The 24,764-nt window shown below is 43.6% G+C and overlaps 1 protein-coding gene across 3 annotated transcripts in view; it reads right to left on the minus strand.

Annotated features, from left to right (window-relative positions):
* The window catches only part of stxbp5a (syntaxin binding protein 5a (tomosyn)), an 88,752-nt gene that overhangs the window by 39,000 nt on the left and 24,988 nt on the right, over positions 1-24,764 (minus strand). For all 3 annotated transcript variants that reach the window (XM_047338166.1, XM_047338165.1, XM_047338164.1), the window contains exons 4-6: positions 16,163-16,244; positions 14,250-14,348; positions 5,178-5,314 (exon numbers count right to left, since the gene is read on the minus strand). In XM_047338166.1, the coding sequence (XP_047194122.1) occupies positions 5,178-5,314; positions 14,250-14,348; positions 16,163-16,244 (318 nt within the window). The remainder of the gene's footprint in view (positions 1-5,177; positions 5,315-14,249; positions 14,349-16,162; positions 16,245-24,764) is intronic.

The following is a 24,764-nucleotide window of genomic DNA, read 5'->3' on the forward strand; positions in this document are numbered from 1 at the left end:
TAACCCAATGATGCATCAACTACATCAAAGGGAATGTACACATGCAATGTAAGCACACACACACGCAACATAATAGCATTTGTGTGTAAGCAATCAGAAGAGCGACACCTCATTGAATTTAAAAAACCTCGTCGGTGCTAGGACACACATACACACACACACACACACACTTGACACTCATTGACATATTGCATTCCTTCGCCACTTACTCTCACCTTAACCACAACTGCATGCCGAACTCCAGGGGGAGTCCTCAGGATATAGCTTTCAATTTCAACCCTAAACCTAATTCTGACCATGACTCAAAAACTAATTCTTAATAATAATTCTTAACCCTCAAAATAACAGGTATTCCGTCAGCATGCCTTATTTAAGGGCTTTACTACACACACACACACACACACACACACACATACATAACGTGCACGGTGAAGTCCTGAACATCTGGTGTCACCACGGGTGACGCTCTCTCAGGCGGCAGAGGCGCAGTCACCATGTGTCACCGCAGCAACATGGTTTGAAAAACCTCTTATATACCACATGTGACCTCAGAAAACTCTACATGTGATTTTCAGTTCATGAAACTGCAAAAAGTCTTTATGAAACTGACCAAACCAGTGAGATCTGCTCTAACTGGGGCTTGACCAGGGGAGTCCCCCCTGCAGAGGCCGCAGGTTATGACCCTGACTGCTACACTTCTCTCCCCCATTCTCTCTCCCATTTAACTCCTGCTATCCAGTCTATAAAAGCTAAATGCTCCTCGACAGACACTCGAAAAACAGCAAATCATTTTACAAATCGGATGTTGATCAATTATTTGTTCTATCTCCTCACTGTGTTTGCACAATGCATAAGCAATATATCAATATTGAAAAATCAAGCTGTGATAGTTACTGATTCTGTTCATATCCCAGCCCAAACTGACGTGCCATTATTTTCAAAACTGTGACAAACAGTATGTGGCTGGAAAAACAGAGAATGTAACAGAGACAAAAATTAAGTATGTTGTTTACCAAGTAGTTGCAAAGCAATACTTGGTAAACATGCAGCAGTTTTAGTTTTGGCGGGTTAAGTTTTGTACTGAACTGAACAAAACAGTCAGAACAAGCAAGAGATGGAACTTATTTAAAATTCAACACTGCAGTGAAGACTGAGGCCGGACCATATGAACAATAATATCTTTTACCAACACAAATCCTTGCACTGAGCAAAAATGATTTCAACATCAAACTTGTAATTTGTCATTCCTCCCCTCGAAGGACATGGGTGTTTTGAATGAAAGCTGTGTCCCCTATAGGAGAGTTGACTGTTGGCTGACCCCTGGAGTCACTGCGGTGAATGGCCTACAGGACACTGGATGCTGAAGGATACTCGGACCCTTCCCTGATGTGCTGCACCAGCTGATGAACCCACACGTGCTTAAATCCACATTATGCAGGAACATACTTAGATGCAAACAAAGTATTTACAGTAGCTTCAGGGTCCTGAGTGGGAGAGCGGGAGAACATGAAAGAGGTCAGAACAGGAGAGGCCTCTGGGCGCACGTATTCACATGAACTATGTGTCATAGTGAGCCGTTAACATTTCACCACTCCTGTCCCACTTCCTCCTCGCCTCTCTGTACCCAGTGACCATCAAGCTGCATCAAATCAAAACGCACACAAAGACACAACCAAACACATGCTGCCAGCTACACACACACATTAACATGCATATACGGAACCCTGCATACATGCCGACAATCATGTAAACACAGGCAGATTTACATGTGGCCCTGCTGCAGTGCCCTTAATGTGTACAGCACTGAGTGAACTTTAGTGCCATGTAATTACTGCAGGATGTGTGTGTGAGTCTTTTCAGTACAGTGAGAGGGAACAGAGGTGTGAGTCACACACACACACAGAGCAATTGGCCAGGCCAGGGCAGGCCCGGGGCCACTGGCACGGCTTCTGCAGCTCGTCTCCAAATAGCAGGGCCCGAGGGAAGATGACCCCCGAGCTCACCACATCCTAGCTTCATTACAACAATCGCAACAGAGGAGAGGTGTAGCTGGCAGGGCTTTAGGTACAGTCTTCAAATAATGCTTTCACTCGCACTTTACAGTATGGAGCTGACAATAGTACTAATGAGAATTCCTGCAATGGGTTCATTCATTTGAGAAAAAGCAACCCACTGTTGCGCTTGATAAAAATAAATCATTTTTTACGGATACATTTTCTGTTGCCCGACTAATCGGTACAGCTCTTATTGCTGTGAATTTATAACGAGTGCTAGCTTCACCTGACAAGCAGACAAGATGACAAGCAGGCGTTAGAGGAGAACAATGGCGGAGGAAGGGTCGGCACCCTCCTGACCCTTCACAGCTGGCACAGGAGAACAAGAGAGCAACCCCACACCTCTCTGATCTGCATCAAACCACAGAGACCCTCTCATACACTCACACACAGACATGCAAACTGAGAGCATCTGCAACAAACCCCTGGAACCGCCGCCGTCTTCAAAACATAATAATATTGCACAGAATGGCCGCGCGAGCGATTGAGGCGGAACCTCATTTCCTCAGACTAATTGTGCAGAGCTACGGTTTGGATGGAAACAACGTCGTGTCAAAGAAAGTTGTGGTGGCTTAACAAAGCTGTTAGGGGTGGCAGAGCACGATGTGAGGACAGATGATGGGCGCGTTTCTACAGAGAGTAATTATTGTTATGGGTGGCCTGCAGGAACTGACGAGAGAGCAAAGAGAGGAGCAGATGTATCTGTAAAGCCGTTTCCAGACATGAATTATACAGACTTTCTCTTTCACGTATGAAGAAAGCAGCAGAGCGATTCTCCAGCTCAGACACATTCACAACAGGAAAAGGTCCGGAACAATCAGGTGAGGGGTGGCTCATGGGTAGATCACTGCGGAAATCACGTGTTTTTCAATGGCGCCGGCCCATTGTCGCCAAAATCTCTGGAATCTCAAGGACATCCTCTATCAATGGCGTCTTCTACATGTATGACACCTCTTTTTCATTGTATTGTTTTGGGACGTTTTGCATCTGCCACGTGTTTGAAACATCCACTTGCCCAGACAATATCCATGGCCTCATTCGGACAGCGTCCTGAGTTTTAACTAGGACCCTCTGACTGATTTCTGTCTGGAGTTCAGTGCATGTCTGAAAGCAGCGTCACAAAACAGAAAATATTGGGAGGGTGAGAAAGGCAGAGGTTGAATGTGCAGGTCAATGTTGTACGAAAGTAACATTAGCCATAAAAAAATATAACTGGTATCCTTTATTGTTTTGAAAGTGCATGTCACTGGATTATTGCAAATATAAATGGAAATTTTGACTTTTATTATCTCGGACAGGCAACACGCTGAATGTTTAGAGGACGGAGGCTGTTTAAAGTCCCACTTACAGACTGTCTGACCTTTAGTTTGATGCGAAAGTGGCACAATGTTCAATTTCTAATTCCGAGGAAAACTCCAGCATTTTAGATAAGGCTGCTTTTTAGCAACGTCCAGGCTGATGTGGCCAAAGGGGATTTGTCATCAGAGCAGAAAGTAGACAAGTTAAAGTGTGATTCCCACTGACGGCTTTTGTCTGCAACTGGCCTGGATACAACCAGTCACTCAGGTGTGAGAGCTTCTTGGTTTCTGGTTCATTTGTGACAATCTAACAAGATTACTTCTCTACTGGCAATAGGAAAGGAGTCATTCCCCTTTTTTAGTGGGTAATCGTCGTTTAAAAAACCTGCTTTTACCTACTAATTTTGGTGTAAGAGAGCTACATCTTACTGCTGCATCGGTGCAAAGATGCGGTCCATTAATTCAAGATGCGTCTGCCAATTAATTTATTATTCCCAGTGTTTTTGAATGCACCAGATGTTCCTATAACCCGATGGTAGAAGTTTGCTTTTTTCACTTTTTTCTAACTTTTCTAACCTTTGGATATGTTGGAACAACGTGTGGGTGGTCGTGGTTAAAAACACTTTAAAAAGGAGAGAAACGTACTGTAAAGGCGAAGGAGAAAAAAAGGAGAGATTAGAATTACACCAAAAAAAGTAAAAGTTATTGCTCGTCCTTGTCAGGAAGAACCTCAGTATCGACCTTCTGATCTTATCTATCCTCCATCTCATCATTATCACTGCTTACCTTCCTCCTCTGCCCTCTTTTTTTCTTTAATTGGAAACCTCTCTCTCCGTCCTACACTCATCTGCACGTCTCCTTCCTTCCCCAAACCGTCTCCCGCTCTGCCCTCTGTTACCTGCATTTATCCTTCTGTCACCGCTCTGTTCCTCTCCTCCATCACACATCCTCTCTGCATGTCTTTTTCCCAAGGCGGAAAAAGCACCGTCTCATCCGACCCACTCCTCTCTGTCATACTCCCCTTCTCCTCCTCCTTCTCTTCCTCCCTCTCTCCCACCGCTCACTCTCGACTTTCCTTCCCTGCAGCCCTGTCGACGAGACGAGACGTCTGTGTGTGCCATACACTGATCTCGGCAGACACCTGTTTCAACCCCCCCCCCCCTCCTCTCCATCCCTCCTCCTCTTATCCCTCTCTCTGAACACACACACACACACACACACACACACACACACACACACACACACACACACACACACACACACACACACACACACACACACACACACACACACACACACACACACACACACACACACACACACACACACACACACAGGGAGAGGGGGATGAGGGGATGGCAAGAAGCAAAACGCTCCAGTGAATAATTTAAGTCGCTACAGCAGGGAACCAAAATGGAGCCTGTCAAACTGACAGATCCATTGAAACAGCGAAGAGACAGGTCGCTCACTACCTGAAGTCGGATACTGTGCCTGGAAATGATAGACTGACTAATGATTCTTTCTCATCTCATTACATTTAAACTACAATAACCTTTTCGAAGGCAAAAAACGCTGATTGCACAAACATCCCTCGCCTCACTTAAGGGCTGCAAGGTGAATCAATAGACCCAGGGATCGGTGTTGCAGTATAGGCAATATGAGTTGGATTCATACGGAGTTCAATAATTGATCAGGGCATCAGCGGTTTACTTTGTACACCGACCCCCTTGCATGGGGGCAAAAATCTCGCAAAATCACGCCAACGAGAAAAAGCAACTGAGGAAGAAAGTTTGAGGTGAAGATGTGGGCGGGCGGCGACACTTACAGTTCGATGGCTTTGTTCCACATGATAACATAGCCTGAGAGGGTAAAGGACTCCACGTTGACGATGTGGATGTTCCCTCGTTCCGTGCCGATGTACAGCCACTTGCTCTGGAAGGGCAGGTGGCAGTAAGTTATTCTGCGGAGAGAGACGGAGAAGAGACAAGCGTTAGTGAGCGACAGGTTTGGACAAACGGGTTACAGACAACCGAGAGAGACAGACTCCGGTTGAGAAAATCACCCGACGACCTATTAGGAGAAATTAATTATGAAAAACTTCGAGAGGATCATTTACCACTCCGCGGGGTCAAAGCAGCGGCAACCAAAGAGATTTGAGTCATTCATTCAGCTCCTTGTCTGCAGACCTACAGGATACATGAGGCCAGAGACACCCAAAATTCTCCTGTTTTCATCGTCAACCCCCTAACCTCCTCCTTTCATCCATCCATCAGACTTAGGCTTAATGAGAGGTTATAAACCCTTCCCTCCTTAACTGCAGCCATCCATTCATCTTCTCATCCCTTTTTCATCATTCTGTTCCTTCATCCATCTTTCCATTCCACCTCCGATCCATCTAAGGAATAATAATGTACAACCTTGGTAATCCAGCTCGCTAATATTTCAAGGTCGTCCAGCTCCGCCGGTGATCCTTTTTGGATTCTGCGCGGCGGTTTGAGCTACACCTGTGGACGCCAGTGGCCCTGCGCCTTTAAGACGAGGCCCCCCCATGTTTCATCAGCTGGGAAAACCCACCTAAGTAGGAAGAGGGAAATGAATCTGTAACCATTTCTTTTTACAGCACTTTCTTCTTTGTCCATTATTCATAGGAACGACACACTGGAGTGTTTTTACCCCGCAGATTAACTCACATTCAGAAATGGAATCACTCAGCACAACAAGTTTAATATTTGAATGTAATAACGGCTGTCAAAGAGGGACTAAGTAGATATGTCAAAAAATAAGATTTAATGGTGTCTTGACACAAGTTGCTGTTCCTTTCACAAGATCCTCTCCAGGAAACTACAGCATGGTTAATATTTGATGATTAAGGGCTACATTTACTAAATGGTTTTTGTTCAAATTGTTAAGAAACTCTGACTAGAAGCACAAGATGAGTCTCATTATCTTTTACCAAAAAATATGGAATGAACTAAATGTAACAGGCATTTGGTTTTTTGATTTTTAAAATATAAAAATGTGACTTTTCCTCTGCTGGAAGAACAAATTGAGGATGTAAATGTAATCAGGACAAAAATTGTGTTTCCTCTTGAACCTCTGAACAAGTCAGTGGTGTCCAGATGTGGTGTATGTTGTAGAGGAGAGGGTTACAGACGTATCAGTACTTTAAACACAAACTGGAGCAAACATGTCCTTGCATTGACCTTAAGTCCTGTGTTTTAATGCTCACAGAGCTTGTATCTCCCGCTCTCTGTCGCTCCCACACTTTTGCTGCAGGGCTGTGTTGAGAGTAACACACACACACACACACACACACACACACACACACACACACACACACACACACACACACACACACACACACACACACACACACACACACACACACACACACACACACACACACACACACACACACCTTCCCTCTCTGTCCGGCTGCTCCGCTCTAACACATGAATATATTCATATTTCTGAGCAGAGTTGCTGGGCTACTTAACATAAATCTCCTCCACACAGTCCAAATGTACGAAAAGACACAACATACAGGAGTAACCCGACCTGGCCTGATCAAATATGGGAGTTTTACGAGTTGCACATTTCTATCTCATCTAAGAACAACAAGGTTTTTTTTATTCTATACACTATTAATTTGCCTGGATTTTCAGATTCACCCACGTGTTTTTCAAATCTCATCCAGGAGAGAAAATGTATTTGCCGGTGCTAATTAGCTGTTTCTGACCATGTTTCATTTGAAGACAGTGTCGCATGAGCCGACTCACTGAAACATGGCCAGTTGAGTACACACTCACACTACAGACTCACTTAACCAGGCAAGATGACTAAGAGCAACATGACTTTTCATGACAACTTGTGGCGTCCTCATATCCAGTAGGCAGACTGTCGACTGGATTTAATGTCCTTTTTCCATCTGCACAAACAGATGTGCCTTGTCTATGTATATGAGGCTGGAGTGTGTTCATGTGCTAGTTTTCATGGATGTGATTTTGTAATGTGCGTGTGTACTGTATATTTGCGTTCGTGCTTCTTAGCTGCAGATATGAATTAGTGTAGTTATATATGCATTGTATGTAAATGTACGTTGCATATATGTGTGATCGGCGAACGTGTGCACATGCAAGCTCGATGATTAAGTGTTCAGAGAGCCAGTATTTGAGGGCCAACTGAGAGGCAGTGTCGGGAGCATAATTATACAAATTTGCTCGCAGTTTGTGAGAGTGTGTGTCTCTTTGGTGTGTGTGTTCGTGTGCATGCAAATACAAGTGTTTGTGTACTTCCGTGCGTTTCGCCGAGTTCACACTTGTTGTGCACGCACGAGTCTCCTGGTGAAATCTCCAGCTTCAAGTGGTCACGACACACAAAGGCAGCTGCCAGCTTGCAGGCTCAGGGCCAAACACATTGCCTCGGAAATGACAGATGCCTGCCACACACAACACGCTGAGGCTATCTGCACTTTGGGCTATAGTTGCATGAGAGCACAGTTCACTGCAAATTAATTGGGGAGAGAGGGGAAACTTTACAAAATCGCCGTTTGTAAAACAGGGTTTTCTGTGATGTTCCCATCAAAGAGAATTATTGCCACAATGAACCTGCTTGTAATAAGAAAATCATCAATTTGAAAACTTTGATCCAAACTGCTTTTATCTTGTGGTAGGTTCCTTCACTGAACAGATTTTTTGTAATTCGCCCTTCAGCAATGCACCGACCACTTCACTGGCTGACTTCATAATAATGTGGTGTAAAAAAGATGATTTGGGTCCTTTAATAAAGGCGTGTCAGCAAAAACAATAATCACAGACATAATATAACATGAATCATTTTAATATCATGTAGAATTATCAGAATTTTGTATCATATTGATTATGAACAATTGGCAACCCAGCATGATGTCATCCAAATTGCGGTTTTGAAGCCTCAAAGTTTTGCATTTTTTCAGCGCCATCTTGTTTTTTTTAAACCAGAAGTAACCATATTTGGAGGAGGGCAGGACGCCTACACTTGCGACCTGCACCCATTGGACAGTACTAGCTGTCAATCACACGTATCCATGCTCAGATGTAAATGGGACCATAATTTACATCATGCCGTACTTTAGAAGACTTGGAACTAGCGATTGAGACCATAAATTCCCAATTAAAACATTTATTGAACGTACAAATTAAGTGAGAATTAGGGTTAATTTCTGAAGGATCTCTATCGACACAGACTCCTTTTAGGGACTTTCTGCTTCGGTCATTCGAAAGGGAAACTACTTCCCAGGAACTTAATTTAGACCCAGCTCCCTGCAGCGCCTCAAATTATAACAGCTGTCATTTTCTGTATAATAATCAAAGCAGCCTATTTTGGTCCTCTACGATTTTAGCTGCTCATCTCAAATAATCTGAACACACAGATATTTTGCATTTATTAAGAGAACATATGCCTTTCAGCAAATATTTAGATGAAGACAATATAAAGAACTCAATGATGATCAGGCACCAACAGCAAAAAAGTTCCATCCAACATCCATCTGAGAGAACAGAGACCCCAATCTACCTACAGGGTCTCAGTGAAGAGGAATCTAATCTGATCACACACACACACACACACACACACACACACACACACACACACACACACACACACACACACACACACACACACACACACACACACACACACACACACACACACACACACACACACACACACACACACACACTCTCTCTCAAGCACTTTCACCCCCCCTGCTACACAGACAGGGGTGTGCCTCCAAAAATGAATTAAAGTATGTGCCTTTATCATTAATTACACCAATGTAGACGTTGGTTCACCCCCACAGTTCTTTTAATATATGCATTGTTACAGTTAGAAGGTCAAGTAGAAGAAAAAAGGGAGACAGAAATAAAAAAATAAAAGATTCTGGGGGGGTTATAATCCTAACAGTCCTGAAGTAACCTTACTCAGTGAAATATCTCAGCGTAAACTCCGCTCTGCTGAATAATTCATTTTTATCAACCATTTTCAGTCGTGTGCTTGATGCAGTACCAACGACGACAAAGTACTGAGAAGATATTTTTAGCTTTTTTGTGCCGTCTTCAAAAATACTTAAGCGAAACCTGAGATTTATGTTGTTTGATTATCAGCATGACGTGACTGAGTCGTTCCAGAGACAGAGAGATAAAAGCAACTCAAACCAAATATATCAAGAACACACAGTTATTGCTCCGATAAACAAAATCTCCTTCAAAAGATCAAGACACATTTGTGTGAGTGGTGGGTTTAGGTGTGACCTAGCCCCCCCCCCCCACCTATTATCTCCCATCATATCACCCTGCATTGACGATAGCATCCGAATCTGCAGTGCATTCCTGTGAGGCCGGGAGGTGACGAGAGCATCCTACGCCAGAATGACTCGACAGGATTTCTTTTTTGCGCTCGCTGCATCCCCACACTCCAGCCCACAGACTGACTCACCGCTCTCTGGCTGAGGCCCAGTCTGTCTCAACTCCTCCTCTCCTCCCTTCTCTCCTCTCTCCTAGAGCCTGTGATCTGATGTGAATGGATGCTGACGCTGGGAGGGCTTTCCGCCACGCTGCTTTCACCCATCAAACGATGATTCTCAGCAGTGGGTGGGGGGGAAAGAAGGTGGGGAAGGTGGGGATCTGTTCGGAGGAGTTTGGAACGGGTCCTGATGATGGGCAGACTTTAAAGGGTGAATTATTTATTTATTTAGAGAATAAATGTATGAAAATGTAAAAGCTACTGGAGGAATTTTTGGCAGCATTTTGGGCCTGTGCTGACATTATACCTTCTTTTTTTTTGTTTCGTCCTTGTCAACAGTGAAAGTGCTTTTATAATTAAATTGCTAATCTAATCTTTTCTGATGCTAGCTGGCTTCAAGAAAGATGCTGTTAGCAAGAGAGCTTTATCCATGTGAATGTCACCCAAACACAATGTATGGAAGAGGTTTAAAAAATTTTTTTAAGTACACTTAATCAATTTCTGGCTAATGGTAAGATGAGAAAATCAATACCACCCGCTACCACTAGTCAGCGCACTTATGTTACATTACATTACATTTCATTTAGCTGACGCTTTTATCCAAAGCGACTTACAATAAGTGCATTCAACCACGAGGGTACAAACCCAGAATAACAAGAATCAAGAAAGTACAATTTCTTCAAGAAAGCCAAACTACAAAGTGCTTTAAGTAAGTGCCTTTTAAGTGCTACTAAATTGCTAGTAGGCGTGTTTACAGTTTTAACGAGAAGAGTCCACACGAACACGGGACCTCATGTGGTTTTCACGACCTTGAACGTGTGAATCTTCTGAACATTGAGTTCAACAGTTGTTACATATGTTCTAAGATTGTTTTAAAATCACCACATGGACTATTTCTCTTTGGTTTGTTTGGTTGTTGGGTCTCTGCCTGTTCATAATTGAATGTGTTTGCCAGTTTTGGACTGCTTGAGGGTCCAATCTCTTGTGTAGCTGTGACCCTCCCAGCTGTAAATTAACAAATTGTCATGTTTGCATTGTTTATCATGTACGGATCAAACAAATGAGCAGTAGCCTAATGTGTTGAATAGCATGATTCAAGTGTAGCTTTATTTTGGAAGACTGGAAGCTGTTTACCCATGATTCAAGTCTTAATGCTCGACCACACAGACGCCAACGTGACGCAAAAGATCTAAATCTATGTGATAACAAAAACAAACTCTGTGGTTAATAATGTACCTTGAAGTATTTGGGTCAGTTTAAACACGAGCGCTTCATTTGGCTTGTGCCAGGCTGTTGTATCTTTGTATTCTGTTGCACCCGGTTAGGAAGCTGTCGCTGCAGTTCTGGTTGGGTGACTGTGCTTTTGTTGATGCAGGAAATGGCTGCCCTGTCCTCTTCACCCTGACAAGTTAAAGTCAAGCTTTGAAACAAACAGTCAGCGAGAGGGGAGAAACAAAGCAGCAAAGGTGGTGCTCGACGAAACAGACCCTTAGAGGTTTTTACAAATCTGTCAGTTTCAATCCTGTTGGTCTTAAAATCTCCACTACTCCTTCTACAGCGATTGTTAACCTTGAACTATGATCTTCTCAAAGCCACTTGGAAATGCAACCTCATGGGTTTTTCTTTTGACAACTGTATTAAAAAGTCTTGATCGGGACAACAAGAGCTGGGCGCACATTTAATTAAAAACAAAAAAAGCTGAGATAAGCGATATTTGCCGCGTTCGGAGCCAGCGGAGATCTTATAAGCTTATCAGAGTGCAAGACACTTTGCTGAACTGTGTGATAAGAAGGTTGAAAAGAAAAGAGCATAACAAAACCCTGATGGTCCCGTTAAGTTTGAAGCAGTTGTGTTTCACAAAGTGTTGATCTGCAAACAATATATAAATCTTTTCATATTCTCTGCTTGACTAAAGAGGTAAAGACTGAGAGGTTGGTTGCTGGGTAGGATTTCTTCTACACAACCGAATCAGCAAAGCCACATCATCGTTAACAGCCCAAATAAATTCATTAGAAGCAAAAACTGGAGCAATTCCGAGTCAGATGAAAGAGGTGTGGACTCAAATTAGTCACACACAAAGTTAATGCAGACTTTCATGTATTTGGCCAAATTTGTTCAGTGGAGGACTTTCCTCAACTCTTTCTTATGACGAATATATCATTGAGGGAATCAGACCACCTCCCTTTTTTCTTTGATATCTCTACTTCAGGAGCAAGACAATAATGTGTGGAATTGCTCCAACCTCCACTGAGTGTCATTCTAGTTCCTAAGCCCCTAAGGTGGCCAGGTCTGGATGCACTTCATCAAAGTTTGAAGCCCGTCAACATCATCGTGTGAAGTTAAGTCGCTACGTTCAAACTGAAACTTTATCACGTTCACTTCTCGGATCAGCACAGCACGACACCGCTCCTGTGCTTTGACTGCTTACGTGACTAAGCAGAGACTGGTACTATGTGAGACAGCAAAGCCCTCAGGTAAAAACCGCTGTAAGTGGCCGAACATTATTTCTTAAGTGTCAATATCTTCTCCTCTAATCGTCCAGTCCGTACATATTATGTATGGATGAGGAGCGAAAGGCTGAATTCGTCCTCGTGAATTTTTAACCAGGGATTGAAGAGTAGACTTACAACTGATCGTCCTTCTCCGTCCTCTCAACTTTTCAGTTTCTATTTTTTCCTTCTTTATCTATTTTACCTAACAAGCATCATTTTCTGCTTCTTCCACTTGCTGCCATTACTTTCTTCTCCTCTCCCTAATGTCTGTAGTGGCTTTGCAGCATCTCCGCCCCGTCTTGTCGCCCCCTCGCTCGGCTCCTCTTCAGATGCTGTGTCTCAGGGTCGCTGCGTTGGACGGCGGTGCTTTCTAAATGTCAAAGGCGGTCAAGCGCCTCCGTAAGAACACAACCCGCCCTGAAAGTCGCTGCTGGCCACCTGTCCATCACATCAGCGTTGTCACAAATCATCAGCCGTGACGTTTAACCCGTGAACCACTTTTCACGATGACGGAGCAGTGGCCAGTGATATGATTGCGTCTGATGGGTAATCACTGCATTTGTGATTGGAGGAGACATTGGAAGGCGACTTCCCGGAGGTGAAGTGATTTAGCATTTTTGTTGATCTTCATTTGATATTGGAAAGAATGCATCATAAGCTTTCCTGGCTGTTTTGCATGTTTTTAACTATGCGATGATTAACATTTTGCAACCTTGCTGACTTATTGCAAAATTCTGTTATCATCATGTTAATACTGAAAGACGGAGCAGTTATTAACTCAGCGTTGGGGACTTCAAGGACAGTCAAAATATAATTTGAGAGTTGACTGCTAAGTTATTGAAAGGAAGAAAGATTATATATCCTGCGCACGTGTAGATGCGCGTGCTTGTAAAATAACGTTGATAGTTTGTCAGCCAAACATCAATTCGTTCATCACCAAGAAGAAATTTAAAAAATGACCCTGCAGGCATAATGTACTTTAGTGATATTGATGAGACACTAACGCTACTCAAGGCAGCAAAGTGTTAAAGCTGAGGAGAAATTCATCACAAGCTTGTTTGGACTCTCTGAAGGTTAATCATCTTCAGCATACTGAAGTCAAGAGAGCCTAGTGGTTTCTTCAAAGGACGGGAATTAATCTAAAAACGTTATGATGTGCTTTTAAACATTAGTAGTAATAATACATGGTGTGTAAGTACTTAATTAACTCAAACGTATAAAATCACCTGTAAAATGGTTCCTGAAAATAAAAATGGGCTACAGACTCGGTCACCATCCGGAAGCGTGTGTGTATTTATGTTCCCTGTGAGTGTGTGTGTGGGCAGCTGCGGATATTAATTGCTTGTTTATAGTTTGTGCGTCTGTGTGTAATATCCTGCTGGTGAAGAGCTTCAGGTGCTCGGGTGGGTTCACACCTGTGGCCCAGTGTAGGGGAAGCCTCAGAGGCAGAGCGGGTGACCCAAAAGAATGAGTGTTTAGTTGGAGGGCAGCAGACAGAGAGAGAAACAGACACAGAGAGAAACGGAGATAGAAACGGAGAGAGAGAGAGAGAGAGAGAGAGAGAGAGAGAGAGAGAGAGAGAGAGAGAGAGAGAGAGAGAGAGGGCACTGTCCTGCAGGCGCACGGACACATTCGCCAAACGAAACGCCGTCTGCTTGCATACAGCGTGGCAGTCGGCAAAAAAATCTAACATTCACACACAGGCGGCAAACTGTGACACTGCCCCCTGCTCCGAGAGCCGCGGTTCATGTTGCACCAGAGCGAGTGTGACAGCCTAATTGAGGAGGGAGAGGACAAACTGAGAGGGAGAAAGAAAAGGGAGAGTGGCAGCAAGATGGACACATCGCCTCTGAAGGCTTCCGCATCATTTGCACTTTAGTGTGTGTGTGTGTGTGTGTGTGTACCTCTCTGTTGAACTTAAGGGAGTGAAGGATGGCCGGTCTCTTCTGCCTCAGGTTCCACAGGTGGACGCTGTCATCGGCCAGAGCACTCACCAGTGCTCCCTGTCATAACAGAGGAGATGTTTAATCTGATATTCAAGATTAAAGATTATAATAAAACAAAAACAAATGTATTATAATTGTAATACATGCAGGCACTAACGACAGAGATGTCCACACGCATATCCACAGACCGCACATTTTGTTTCTGACGTGCATGAGTCAGACATCACTCTCTGGAAGCGGATTTTAAATCAGGCAGCTTCCTCCCAGGTCGCGATGATGATTCATTAGATGTATATGAGTGTATGTGTGCATGTAGGAGGCACTAAAAACCTTCTCCCTCTCCCTCAGGGTATGTTTGAGCTGCTGAGTCACAGTCACTAACACACACACACACACACACTCACTCAGAGACACACACGACTGACCATGAAATGCTGAATTTCTCATACATATAAAGTTAGTCAGAAAAAGTAAGTCAAACTCTGCTCTGCTCTTTTCCATATAAATCAGAAAGTGCTGTCTGTATTCAATACAAGTTTCCAGCTTGTCACTCAACACTTGACAATGCGACAGGAAGAGAAGTGCGTATTTTATCGGAATCTATCAGTTGTTCAATAAAGGCTGGTTGAGTTATTGGTTTCCACATATGTGTTACACTATGACCACAGCTTATTTTAATGTATTCCTCGTGTAAAGTCCTTGTTAATAGCAATAATAGTTTGTTTATATACTGGATATGAATGAATTGTCATTATTCATTCTTTGTTTTACAAAGAGAACGTCTGACTAAAAAATGGCAGAAATACATTGAGAACAGGTTTCTTGGTTTGAGTAATACAGAATTTTTACATTTTCATTTAATGAAATGTAAAGGAGACATTTGGGTTGATCATTTTTATTTGGGTTTTAACTTGTAAAGGTTTTCCTGCTCTAATGTTCAGATAACACATCACTTTCCTCAGACTGTTCCTTGCTGCAGTTCCTCTTTTCAGCCTCTGTCTCAAACACTTGGTTTTGGCTCCTGTCTCTTTAAGTCCCTCCCTCCTGATAAAGCCCAGTCTTCTCTGATTGGTCAGCTGGCCCTCTCTGTTGTGATTGGTCAACCACTTCCAGTGCGTGTGGTAAATGTCGGCCTCTGCTCTCGCTTTACCTGGGGCTTTGTTAGGGGGCGTGTCGGATTAGCCACTAGGCGTGCATTATGCAGATGGTGGGGGGGGGCAAATCGTGATGCCATGTAACATCACGATTCACCAGAAGCATGAGACCTGACTCCTGGTCATCACGTCTCCTGAAGCATCAATATTTTATGTTTTAATACAAGCAGCAATGACATGTCTAAAATTAGCACAAAGCGGACTGTCAGTGCCAACTTTCAGTCCTCAGTACAGTCTTAAAATCTTAATGCTAAGAAGACAGTGGTCCTCTGTACTCACAAACTACTAAGAACCACTACCCAGCTCTACTGAATCCAGGGGAATTTGGTCAAATGACCGTTTCGGCAGCGACGGCTCTCTGTGTTAAACATGGAACGAGAGGAGAGAGATGAGCAGATAAGGCAGCTGAGCTATTTCACACATCCACTGAGATCATTCATCCAGCCTCACTTCCAACGGCACACACAGTAGGAACCATTTTTTTTGCACATTTTACGGGTGGAAATGCGATTACCAGGGATGAACATCCATGAATCAGCCCGCAGGTCCTTCTACAGACTAAAGTGGAACACTAGAGCAGAATAAGAACTTTTTTTTTTAAAACACCATTACCCCTGGAGTTACCCGTCTTTGTAACACAGCGCTATTCACTGGTGAGAGCAGACATATCACTGGAGAAAGTGAGCAATGAGAGAATTTTATGTTTTTTAAACTTACCTCATTGATGAGAAACTGCAGCTGGATGACGGCAGCTCCGCTCTCGTGCTGACAGTAACACTCCACACCTGGACGGCCAAAACTGAAAGGTTCTCTGTCAAGGACCATATCGCAACACACAGGGAATGTATCACCAGGACCAGCAGTGCCTTTGTGTTTGTGTAGCCCCGTTATTACAACTCCACCACATGTCTTTTCTTTTTTTGGCAAATACGGTGCCCAGGAAAAAGCGCCTCAGCATTGTAAGGTCATTTGCTCCTCGCTACACCCGATTCAAAGGTCGTGACATCTGTTAGCTGGTTACCTACTGGGAAGGAAAATGGAATATCCACGGTGACATATTTATGGTCTACCGGCAGAGCTTGAAGATATTCATCACCAACAACAAGGGAGGCTCTTCACATTGCAGCAATGTGCCCTTTCAGAAACCCCAGCATGCCCCGTACATCCCATTTCTTTCCTGAAAGCACGATTGGATGAAAATATTGTAATTATGCAACAACTCGTTATGTCAACCCAGCCTGTCGGGTTTTCTCTTGCCACTGTCACCATGTGTCTGCCCTTTGCTGTATGGGTCTACATGAGATAACTTCTATTCTGATTTGACGCTATATAACTCGAATTGACTTTCCTCATGGGCCCTGCAGTTTTAAGCATTTTTGAGAATAGGTTCTTCAAATTGTAGGCACACTGGGGCCAATTACCAAACAGTGTGTGCAATTCAAGTGTTCATAATGACTCGGGAATACGGCTGTTATCCAGGAGAAAGTGGCATGTTAGACAAAAGAACGAGAGATTGCTGAGAGATCGATAACTCTGAAAGAAGATGAAGAAGACGGAGGGAACAGGCCGGAGGATGGAGGTTGGTCGAGAAAAAAAAAGGAAGGAGAGGAAAAAGGAAAGGAGGAAGGAGCGACAGAGAATAATGAGCTCCTCTTCCGGGAAAGAGTGAATAGGTGAGCTTACTGATTATATCCATTCATTCCCCCCCGTGACTCCCAGGACTGAGGTGGGGGGTGACAGTTTTTCATACAGGGGGCACATAGAGGTATAACACCCCAGGGGCGACACTATTACTCATAATTAGTGTATATGTGAGTGTGTATAAGTGTGTGTGTGTGTGTGTATATAAGGGCACGAGGTGGTGTGTGTTCCTGCACGTGACCAGGTACTGTAAATCGCCTACAGTGCTTTCCAGCTGAAACACAGAGACACGCAGCTCCTTATGAATACAGATTGATCAGGATGAACTTCTGCATTTACATCCACGCAGAAAGAAACCCCATCAACTGTGGGTAATGATGATGGAAGCAACAAGAAAACAAGCAGAGCCCTCCCCCCCAAGAATCTAATTCAGACGTCAACAGTCGAGTCCTCCTCTCTCCCGCGGCGCAGACTGCTCCATCAGCCCCACAGAAACACACTGTGTAATTTATTAAGCTGTAATGTGTGTAACCATTCCTGAGGTGTGCTGTGACCGTCCCAGTGGATAAAGACAGTCTGCACCACACAGAGCTCGTTTCTCTGCAGCCACACGTCCTTCTATATGTTCATTTTACCTTGAAACTGAAGAAAACTGTTTTTATGCCTTTGTTCTCCCCTTACTGGGTCCAATCTCATTTCCTGGCTTTTATTTCATATTCGACATCAAGGTGTTACAATCGATATTCTTCTTGTCTTGTAGGAACGACTCCAGAGAATTACAGGGGAAATCGGAGAGGGCGCCCCCCCATCAGAGTGCCCAAGTTTTCTAGATTCGTCCCAATAAGTAACAGTAAGAATATTGATCATGACAGCTTTAAGCACAGCCCCAATACGGAGGCTTGCAACATCCACAGGTTCAATTTTGTCCCGGCCCCTTTGCACCATGCCGTTCCCATTCCTGTCCCGTCCATAAAAGCAAAATGCCTGAAAACATATCTTTAGAAGACGAGCACTCAGAGAGTACATATCTTGCTCAATCTCACGATGACGAAGTGAAAAAAATGCCAAGATCTGCTCCAAAATGTAATACTTTCTTTCTGTGGGTCATGCCCCACCCCCCTCCAAGAGGTACCATGGGAATTGGTTCAGTAGTTTTTGAGCAATCCTGCTGATGAAAACATCACCTCCTTGGCTGAGGGAAATATCGCCTGACTCAGCAGCTTTTTTGCATATTTCAGCTCAGTGTGTTGGTCTGGATTCACTCTCACCAGTCTCATCAGCATCATTTTCATCTGTTTTCAAAAAGAGGGGTAAAAAAAACAAAAAAAACGCTGTACACTTTCTGCCCAGTCCCAAACATCAGACACACACACTTGGCGACCAGCTGGTGAACACACTGGAGCCTTTACAGAGAGCCAGATATTTCCCTCGGGAGTCAGTGGAGCCTGGAACAGAGCTGAAAGGACGGTGAAAACTGGTTCTGCATTCTTTCAGATGCCTGTTATCAAAAATCTAACAATGGTGAATATCTCATTTGTTCTGTAAATTACTTTGGAGGTGCTACATGTGATATTGAAGCCCTGAACCTCAGTCTGAGAGACTCATGGCTGTAAATCCAACCTTCAGCTTCAACACAAAGAGCTTTGGGTCGATCTTAAACCATCATCTTCTCAAAGGACATGCTGGTTTTCTTCCAATCAGCTATCAGAATATTACAGTAGTCTCTGTTCTGCCTGCAAAACCTGCCCCTCAACTCATCAGGTGGATTAACCTTTGCCCTCAACGTTCTGGACACTCAATTAAAGGAATAACCCTAATCCCTAACCCTAACCCTAATCCTAACCCCGGATTTCAGCTGGTAAACTGTCTGGGGGAATTAACAACACCAACACAGAGTCGGTGATGATCAGCATCTCCAGTGCAGCTGTATCCTGGACACCAATAGAGGATCATTTCCCTTTAATTCGCTCTATGAGCATCAGCTTCATCCATATCTGACATTGTTAGTTGTGCCTGAGAAGCTGTGAACCAGTCATTTCTCCAGCAGGAACATTGAAAGGATGCACCGTCCTCATGTAGCCTGCAGCTCACTGATCTGCTTCCACGCTGCAACAGTGCGCCACGTATGCCTCGAGTGTTACCACAGTAACCAAAGCACATGGGTCAACGATGCCTGAACACATAAACCCGAGCTGACCACTTGAAAATAACAGTGTCAATATACAGTCATTACTATTGGATTTGTGAAAGGGGAGAGAGGAAGAAGCGAATAAGCTTGGGAAATTCCTAGAAAGCTAAAATCAACTCCTTGACCTGCGAGAGAGAGACAGGGAGAGAATTAAAAAAGCCAGAGGCTCATATTTGTATTTTTTGTTCTGCATTCACACACACGTCATTATGAGTTCATAAAATATCACACACAAGACACATTTCTCAAAATAAACAGCAGAAATTCCTCACAAACATGCAGAGGAAGTTCACCGAAGAATATTGATGTTTGCAGGTCTCAGCAGCGTCGTCTCAAATAAATTGAAACATACCGAGTAAGAGGTCACTGGTGCACTGAAGCGTCATACACTGGAAAACAAAAGGTTCTCTGACTTTAAGAGAGAGGCAAAGCACGCAGCAAATCCCTGTGCCAGCGAGCGGATGAGGACGGAGGACCCCAGTGCTGACCCAGTACTCTCACTTGACCTAGTACGCCCGCCCTCCTCCAGGATACTGCTGCTGGCCAAAGTCTTGTGAAGGGACACTGAGCAAGCTTAGATCAGCTTATTCAATGGGGATCATAATGTACTGTATGCTACATCTAAAAGCTTTAATTATGTTTCTAAACTCAGAAAGGGGAAGTGATGAGAGAGAAAATGGTGCTTGTGTCATTGCTGTTTGCCAAAACACAAGACTCCCACTTCTGAGCATCAACGAGTCAATCATTGTAGATGAAGGTTATAACATATCCATTATCTACTGCTTAGCCTTTGAGGGTCTCGGGGTGGGGGTGTGTGTGTGTGTGTGTGGGGGGGTGTAAATCCCAGCTAATCCCAGCTGACATTGGGCGGGAGGCAGGGTTCAGCCTGGACATGTCGCCAGAGTATCACAGGGCAACATCGGAGACAAACAGCCACTTACATTTACACCAACTGTCAATAAAGTCTCCAATTAACCTGACCCTGATCTGCACGTCTTTGGATTGTGCAAGGAAGCCGGAGAAAGTACCCAGAGAAAACCCACGCAGACAGAGAGAGAACCTGTAAACTCTTCAGAGAAAGAGACCGGTTAAATACAGTAATGTTGCATTTACTAGTAAGTCTCTAGCAAAGCAACAAACTGTTTTGCTAATGCTTGATGTTATTCTTAGACATTGCAGCTGTGTCCAAAACCAAAGTCCACATCCTTGAAGACTGTTTATGTCACAGCAACACAACCAGGCTGTTCCATTCCCATGGATCAGTCCCTCCATTCCCAAGCAACTTAAGATTCAATGGGCGGATCCTTCTCGGGCAATTATCCCAGGATCTCGACCCCCAGCCAAAGACAAGTAAGTGCAATGGCTCAACATAGCTAATGATGGAGGGTTAAGGGCAGGAAAAGTCTACATGGTCTACGAAGGCGTAGGATTTACGTCATCAACTCACAAAATCCTGCAGTTTTTCTAATAAATCTGTGCTGGTTGTTCAGGAGAGTAACCATCATCTGATCAGTGTTTCCCACAGAATTATTTCAATCCACAATTGTAACGCTGGCGCAAAGGTACGAAGGTCACTCACACATGCAACAGATTCCGAAAGACGGGGACAAAGAACTGCATCGCATGCCACAACTGCAGCAAGAGCTATGAGATCTGACAGCCTGCGTGAATGGGAAAAACGTTACGGACCACAGCACGCGCCTAAAGTAGCGCAATAGTCTACGCGTGCACGGGGCAAACAAGTTGCTGCAAGTTGCACTTCACTCACCAAAGTTAGAGATCTCATGTGTTATTATGTGAAGTGTGTGAAACTGATTTTGCTTCGTTATGAAACTGTGGTGGGACAAATTAGAAAATGACGGGCCGCCACGCTCTAGATGATAAACGGGAAACACTGATATGGTTCCATCTCTTCACAGAAAGTTTCGGAGCATCCTTTTCATATATAACTATCATATGTGCAGCAGTGTGTGGTGTTAGTCAGCTGAGCTTTGGGCCCGGTGACAGCGCATTCCATCTGACTCAAAGTGACTTAATTGAAAACTCTTTCCCAACGTTGCCTGGCAACCTAATCTCCCAGGGCCTCAGAAGGAGAGAGGAAAGGATTTAAGGTTGTGCTTTTTAAACTGCTCATATTGCCTCCTCTCTGAAGACAGGCGGCCATCCCACAAGCATATAATCATGAAGCGCGCACACACACATCGACACAAAAAAACCAAACAACTGGGCAAAATACAATTCACACCATCAAAGAGGGAAATACTGGCATTTGTTCATATGTTTCAAGTGGATGTTGCCATTCTAATTACCATAGAAATGAGGGCATTCCTCCGATGTGAGGAGAATAAGCTCTGTCTTAAGTCCAAAGAAACCACAGCCACATTCATAGACCGCGTTCGACCACAAGAACATTACATTTTCAATTTGCGCAAAAAATAATCTCAGTGCAAATACTGGAAATTAAAAGGATTTTGCACTCGGATGAGGTGGAGAAGTTGGTGTATCACTAAAAATACAAACACAAGATGAAAATAATTATATCATCTTTCCTTTGGGACTGGGTCAGTGTTATCTATTGGAAACATGCAATTTCCTTCTGCGGAATTTATGGAAATTTTATTCAATTATATTTGAATATAAACTACGCTATTGACCCTGTTGAACAAATTATTTTGCCCCCCGAGGTAAAATGTGAAAATGCATGTTAAAAGTTTAATTTATTTGTAATTTGACAACAAGTGAGAAGGATTATCTCTGGAGTTCACATAAGGATTGAGTCAATTCCTGTTCATTCATTGAAGTGATTTACAGTTTAATTATTATAAAATATGGCAAAAGTCATTAAATGCATTCATTTACATAACTAATTACTGAAGTTTTTAGATATGAGTCACTGATTAATACTTATTATTGTTCAACTTTTACAAACAAATAATTAATCAGTACAGATGTAAATGAATGTTTTGCAAATGAGACGTTTAAAAATGATAATTATTAAAAAGTTTTGCTCGAGAAAAAAGCCCAGACTCCATCTTAAAAGAAACACACAGCCCAGTGTTATTGATTTAATCGCCTCTCATGTTGCTCTCCATATCTGATGGTAATTCAGTCTTTACCCGGTGCATGAAAGCTTTTACATTTGCTTTTGAAAAACCCCTGGCACTGGTTTAACACTGCTGTGTCAAAATGTGTTTTCCTTTAAAATACACGTTTCCTCTGGCAGTGCGTCTTTGCCTCAATTTCACGCCACAGTGGGAAATAACACAATTTCAATTTCTGTGGGTTGTTTTCACATCATTGGCTTTTTGACACGATAAAATAACAAATAACAAAAATATATTTCATGGGATTACATAACAGGGGACGGCAGAAGACACGGAGTACCTACATTAAACATGGTTATCTTCTTTTTATGATACTTGATTGAAGGTGAATTAGCTTACATGTAATTAACTGAATGGATGTTAACCACAATATTTCCTTGGGGGGAAAACATTTTGGACGACGAGGATGAATTTTATGCCGTTTTATGAATTCTATGGAGCTTTATGGAACAGAAAGAAGACGATGGGAACACAGATGTCACATCAATGGTCACAGTGTAATTGACAAGTGATTACAAATGAGTTTTCCTATGTTTTTGCATATTGCAAAATATATTACGGGACAAAAATATACTGCAGACCTGACTAAAAGTTACTCCACGGGCCCTCAGGTCGATCCACATGTGACGTTTTGTCCCGCCACACTCACCACGCTGCACTGACACTAAAAGTGGACAGACTGACTGCAGGCAGCGATAGCAGCAAGACAAGTAAACAGGAAGACGGCGAGCGAAACGCAGAAAGTGGGTCAGCCTCACGTCTTGTCAAGTTCGATGAAATTTTCCCGAGCTGCTCCGGAAGTCAAAGATGACCGATAATTCACTTTTATACTGCTGCTTCCTTTTTAAAAAAATTATTTCCGTACAAGCCACGGGCAACTCTCCTGACACGTAAAGGTGAGTCACTGGGCATCCGACAAAGCAAAGTTGTCATAGAGAGAACTGGCCGGGTACGGTGGGAAACAGACGGCAGGTTTTATGAAACCCTGTCCAGGAATAGAGCTGATCTTGATAAGTGTAATTGAATAGGGAACAGGCTGTATTTCACATGGGAGAGGGGCTGGTTTTCTGCCTGTCAGCTCACCTCAAACATGTCATGCATCTGTATATTTGTACATCTGTGAATGGAATAAATAGAAGAGATGAAGGAGAGGATGCAGCTCTAAGCAAAAAAAAAATCAAAAAAAGGAAAGCTCAAGACAGAGGGTGGACAAAGAAGTCAAGAGACCGTGAGCCAGAGCAATGAAAAAAAATGATGGACAAGATAAAGAAATGAATTTGGAGAAGAGGAAACAGGAGATATAACAGAGGGGGGAGATAGTAAAATAGAAAGGGGTGATTAATGGGAGATAAAGGGGAGAAGGAAGAAGGGAGAGGCACTCAGAGAAAGCGGCAGAAAAGAGCCAGCCTGGGAGCGCTGGGTTGCTATGACGTTCAGCCTGAGGTGACGTCAAAGCCAGCCACTCATACATCACCCTGCCACAGAGCGGGGCGGGGCCACGGGGCACAGGCTGCTCTGCGCTGAACCCACAGACAGGAATGAGGCGACGGAATTCGGAAGAAAAGAGGGAACACAAGAAAGGCATTGCAAGGATAGTAGTTAAAGAAATGGAAGACAGAAATTGAGGAGGAGAAGAGGAAAGGTGAATGTCTTGTATATCAAGGAAATAATGGATGAACAACAGGCTTGCCGTTCCTGCAAACCCCCATCGCATCACACACACTTACTCAGCACCTATTTGGAGGTGATATCCTACAAATCATCCATAATGCTGCAGCCCAATTTGACCTCAACCTGCCTGAACGCTCCCATGTCACCCATCTCCCGCCCTCCCTCCGGCTGCCTGCAGCTGTTTGCTTCACATTTACAGGCTGCTGAGGGAGCCGCATTTCCATTCCTCCAGGCCACGATCCAGCCCCCTGCACCGCGGCCGGCACTCAGCTATTACCAAGCACTTTGCTCCGTACCTTCCCTAACCAAGCATTTTGTCACCAACCCTGACTTTGCACATTTAATGATGTTTTAACAGTTTTTTATTTTTAAGTGCATCATTTCACAGGAATAAAAATGCTCTTAACACCTTTTAATGTTTCAATTAATATATTCTTTATATGACACATTCCAGCCCCCATACAGCCTCGCCGGTTCAGCCCAAAATCCTCCATTTGGACACATCTCTCGAGGCAGTCATGCGTCAGATCACTGTTCTACTTTTTTTTGTAGTGACGGGATAAAAGCGTATCGCGTGCGTCCGCCAGGGACCTCTCTTTACAATGCTGACATGGTTTTCCTGGTTTATATGAAATAAAACATGCTCTGGACAAAGAGGGTAGGGCATCTTTTTTGCTGAAGCAGCACATCGGTCAATGAAATTTGAAAACGTCTC

The sequence above is a fragment of the Hippoglossus stenolepis genome, chromosome 20 (genome assembly GCF_022539355.2).
Source record: "Hippoglossus stenolepis isolate QCI-W04-F060 chromosome 20, HSTE1.2, whole genome shotgun sequence".
NCBI classification, from domain to species: Eukaryota; Metazoa; Chordata; class Actinopteri; order Pleuronectiformes; family Pleuronectidae; genus Hippoglossus; species Hippoglossus stenolepis.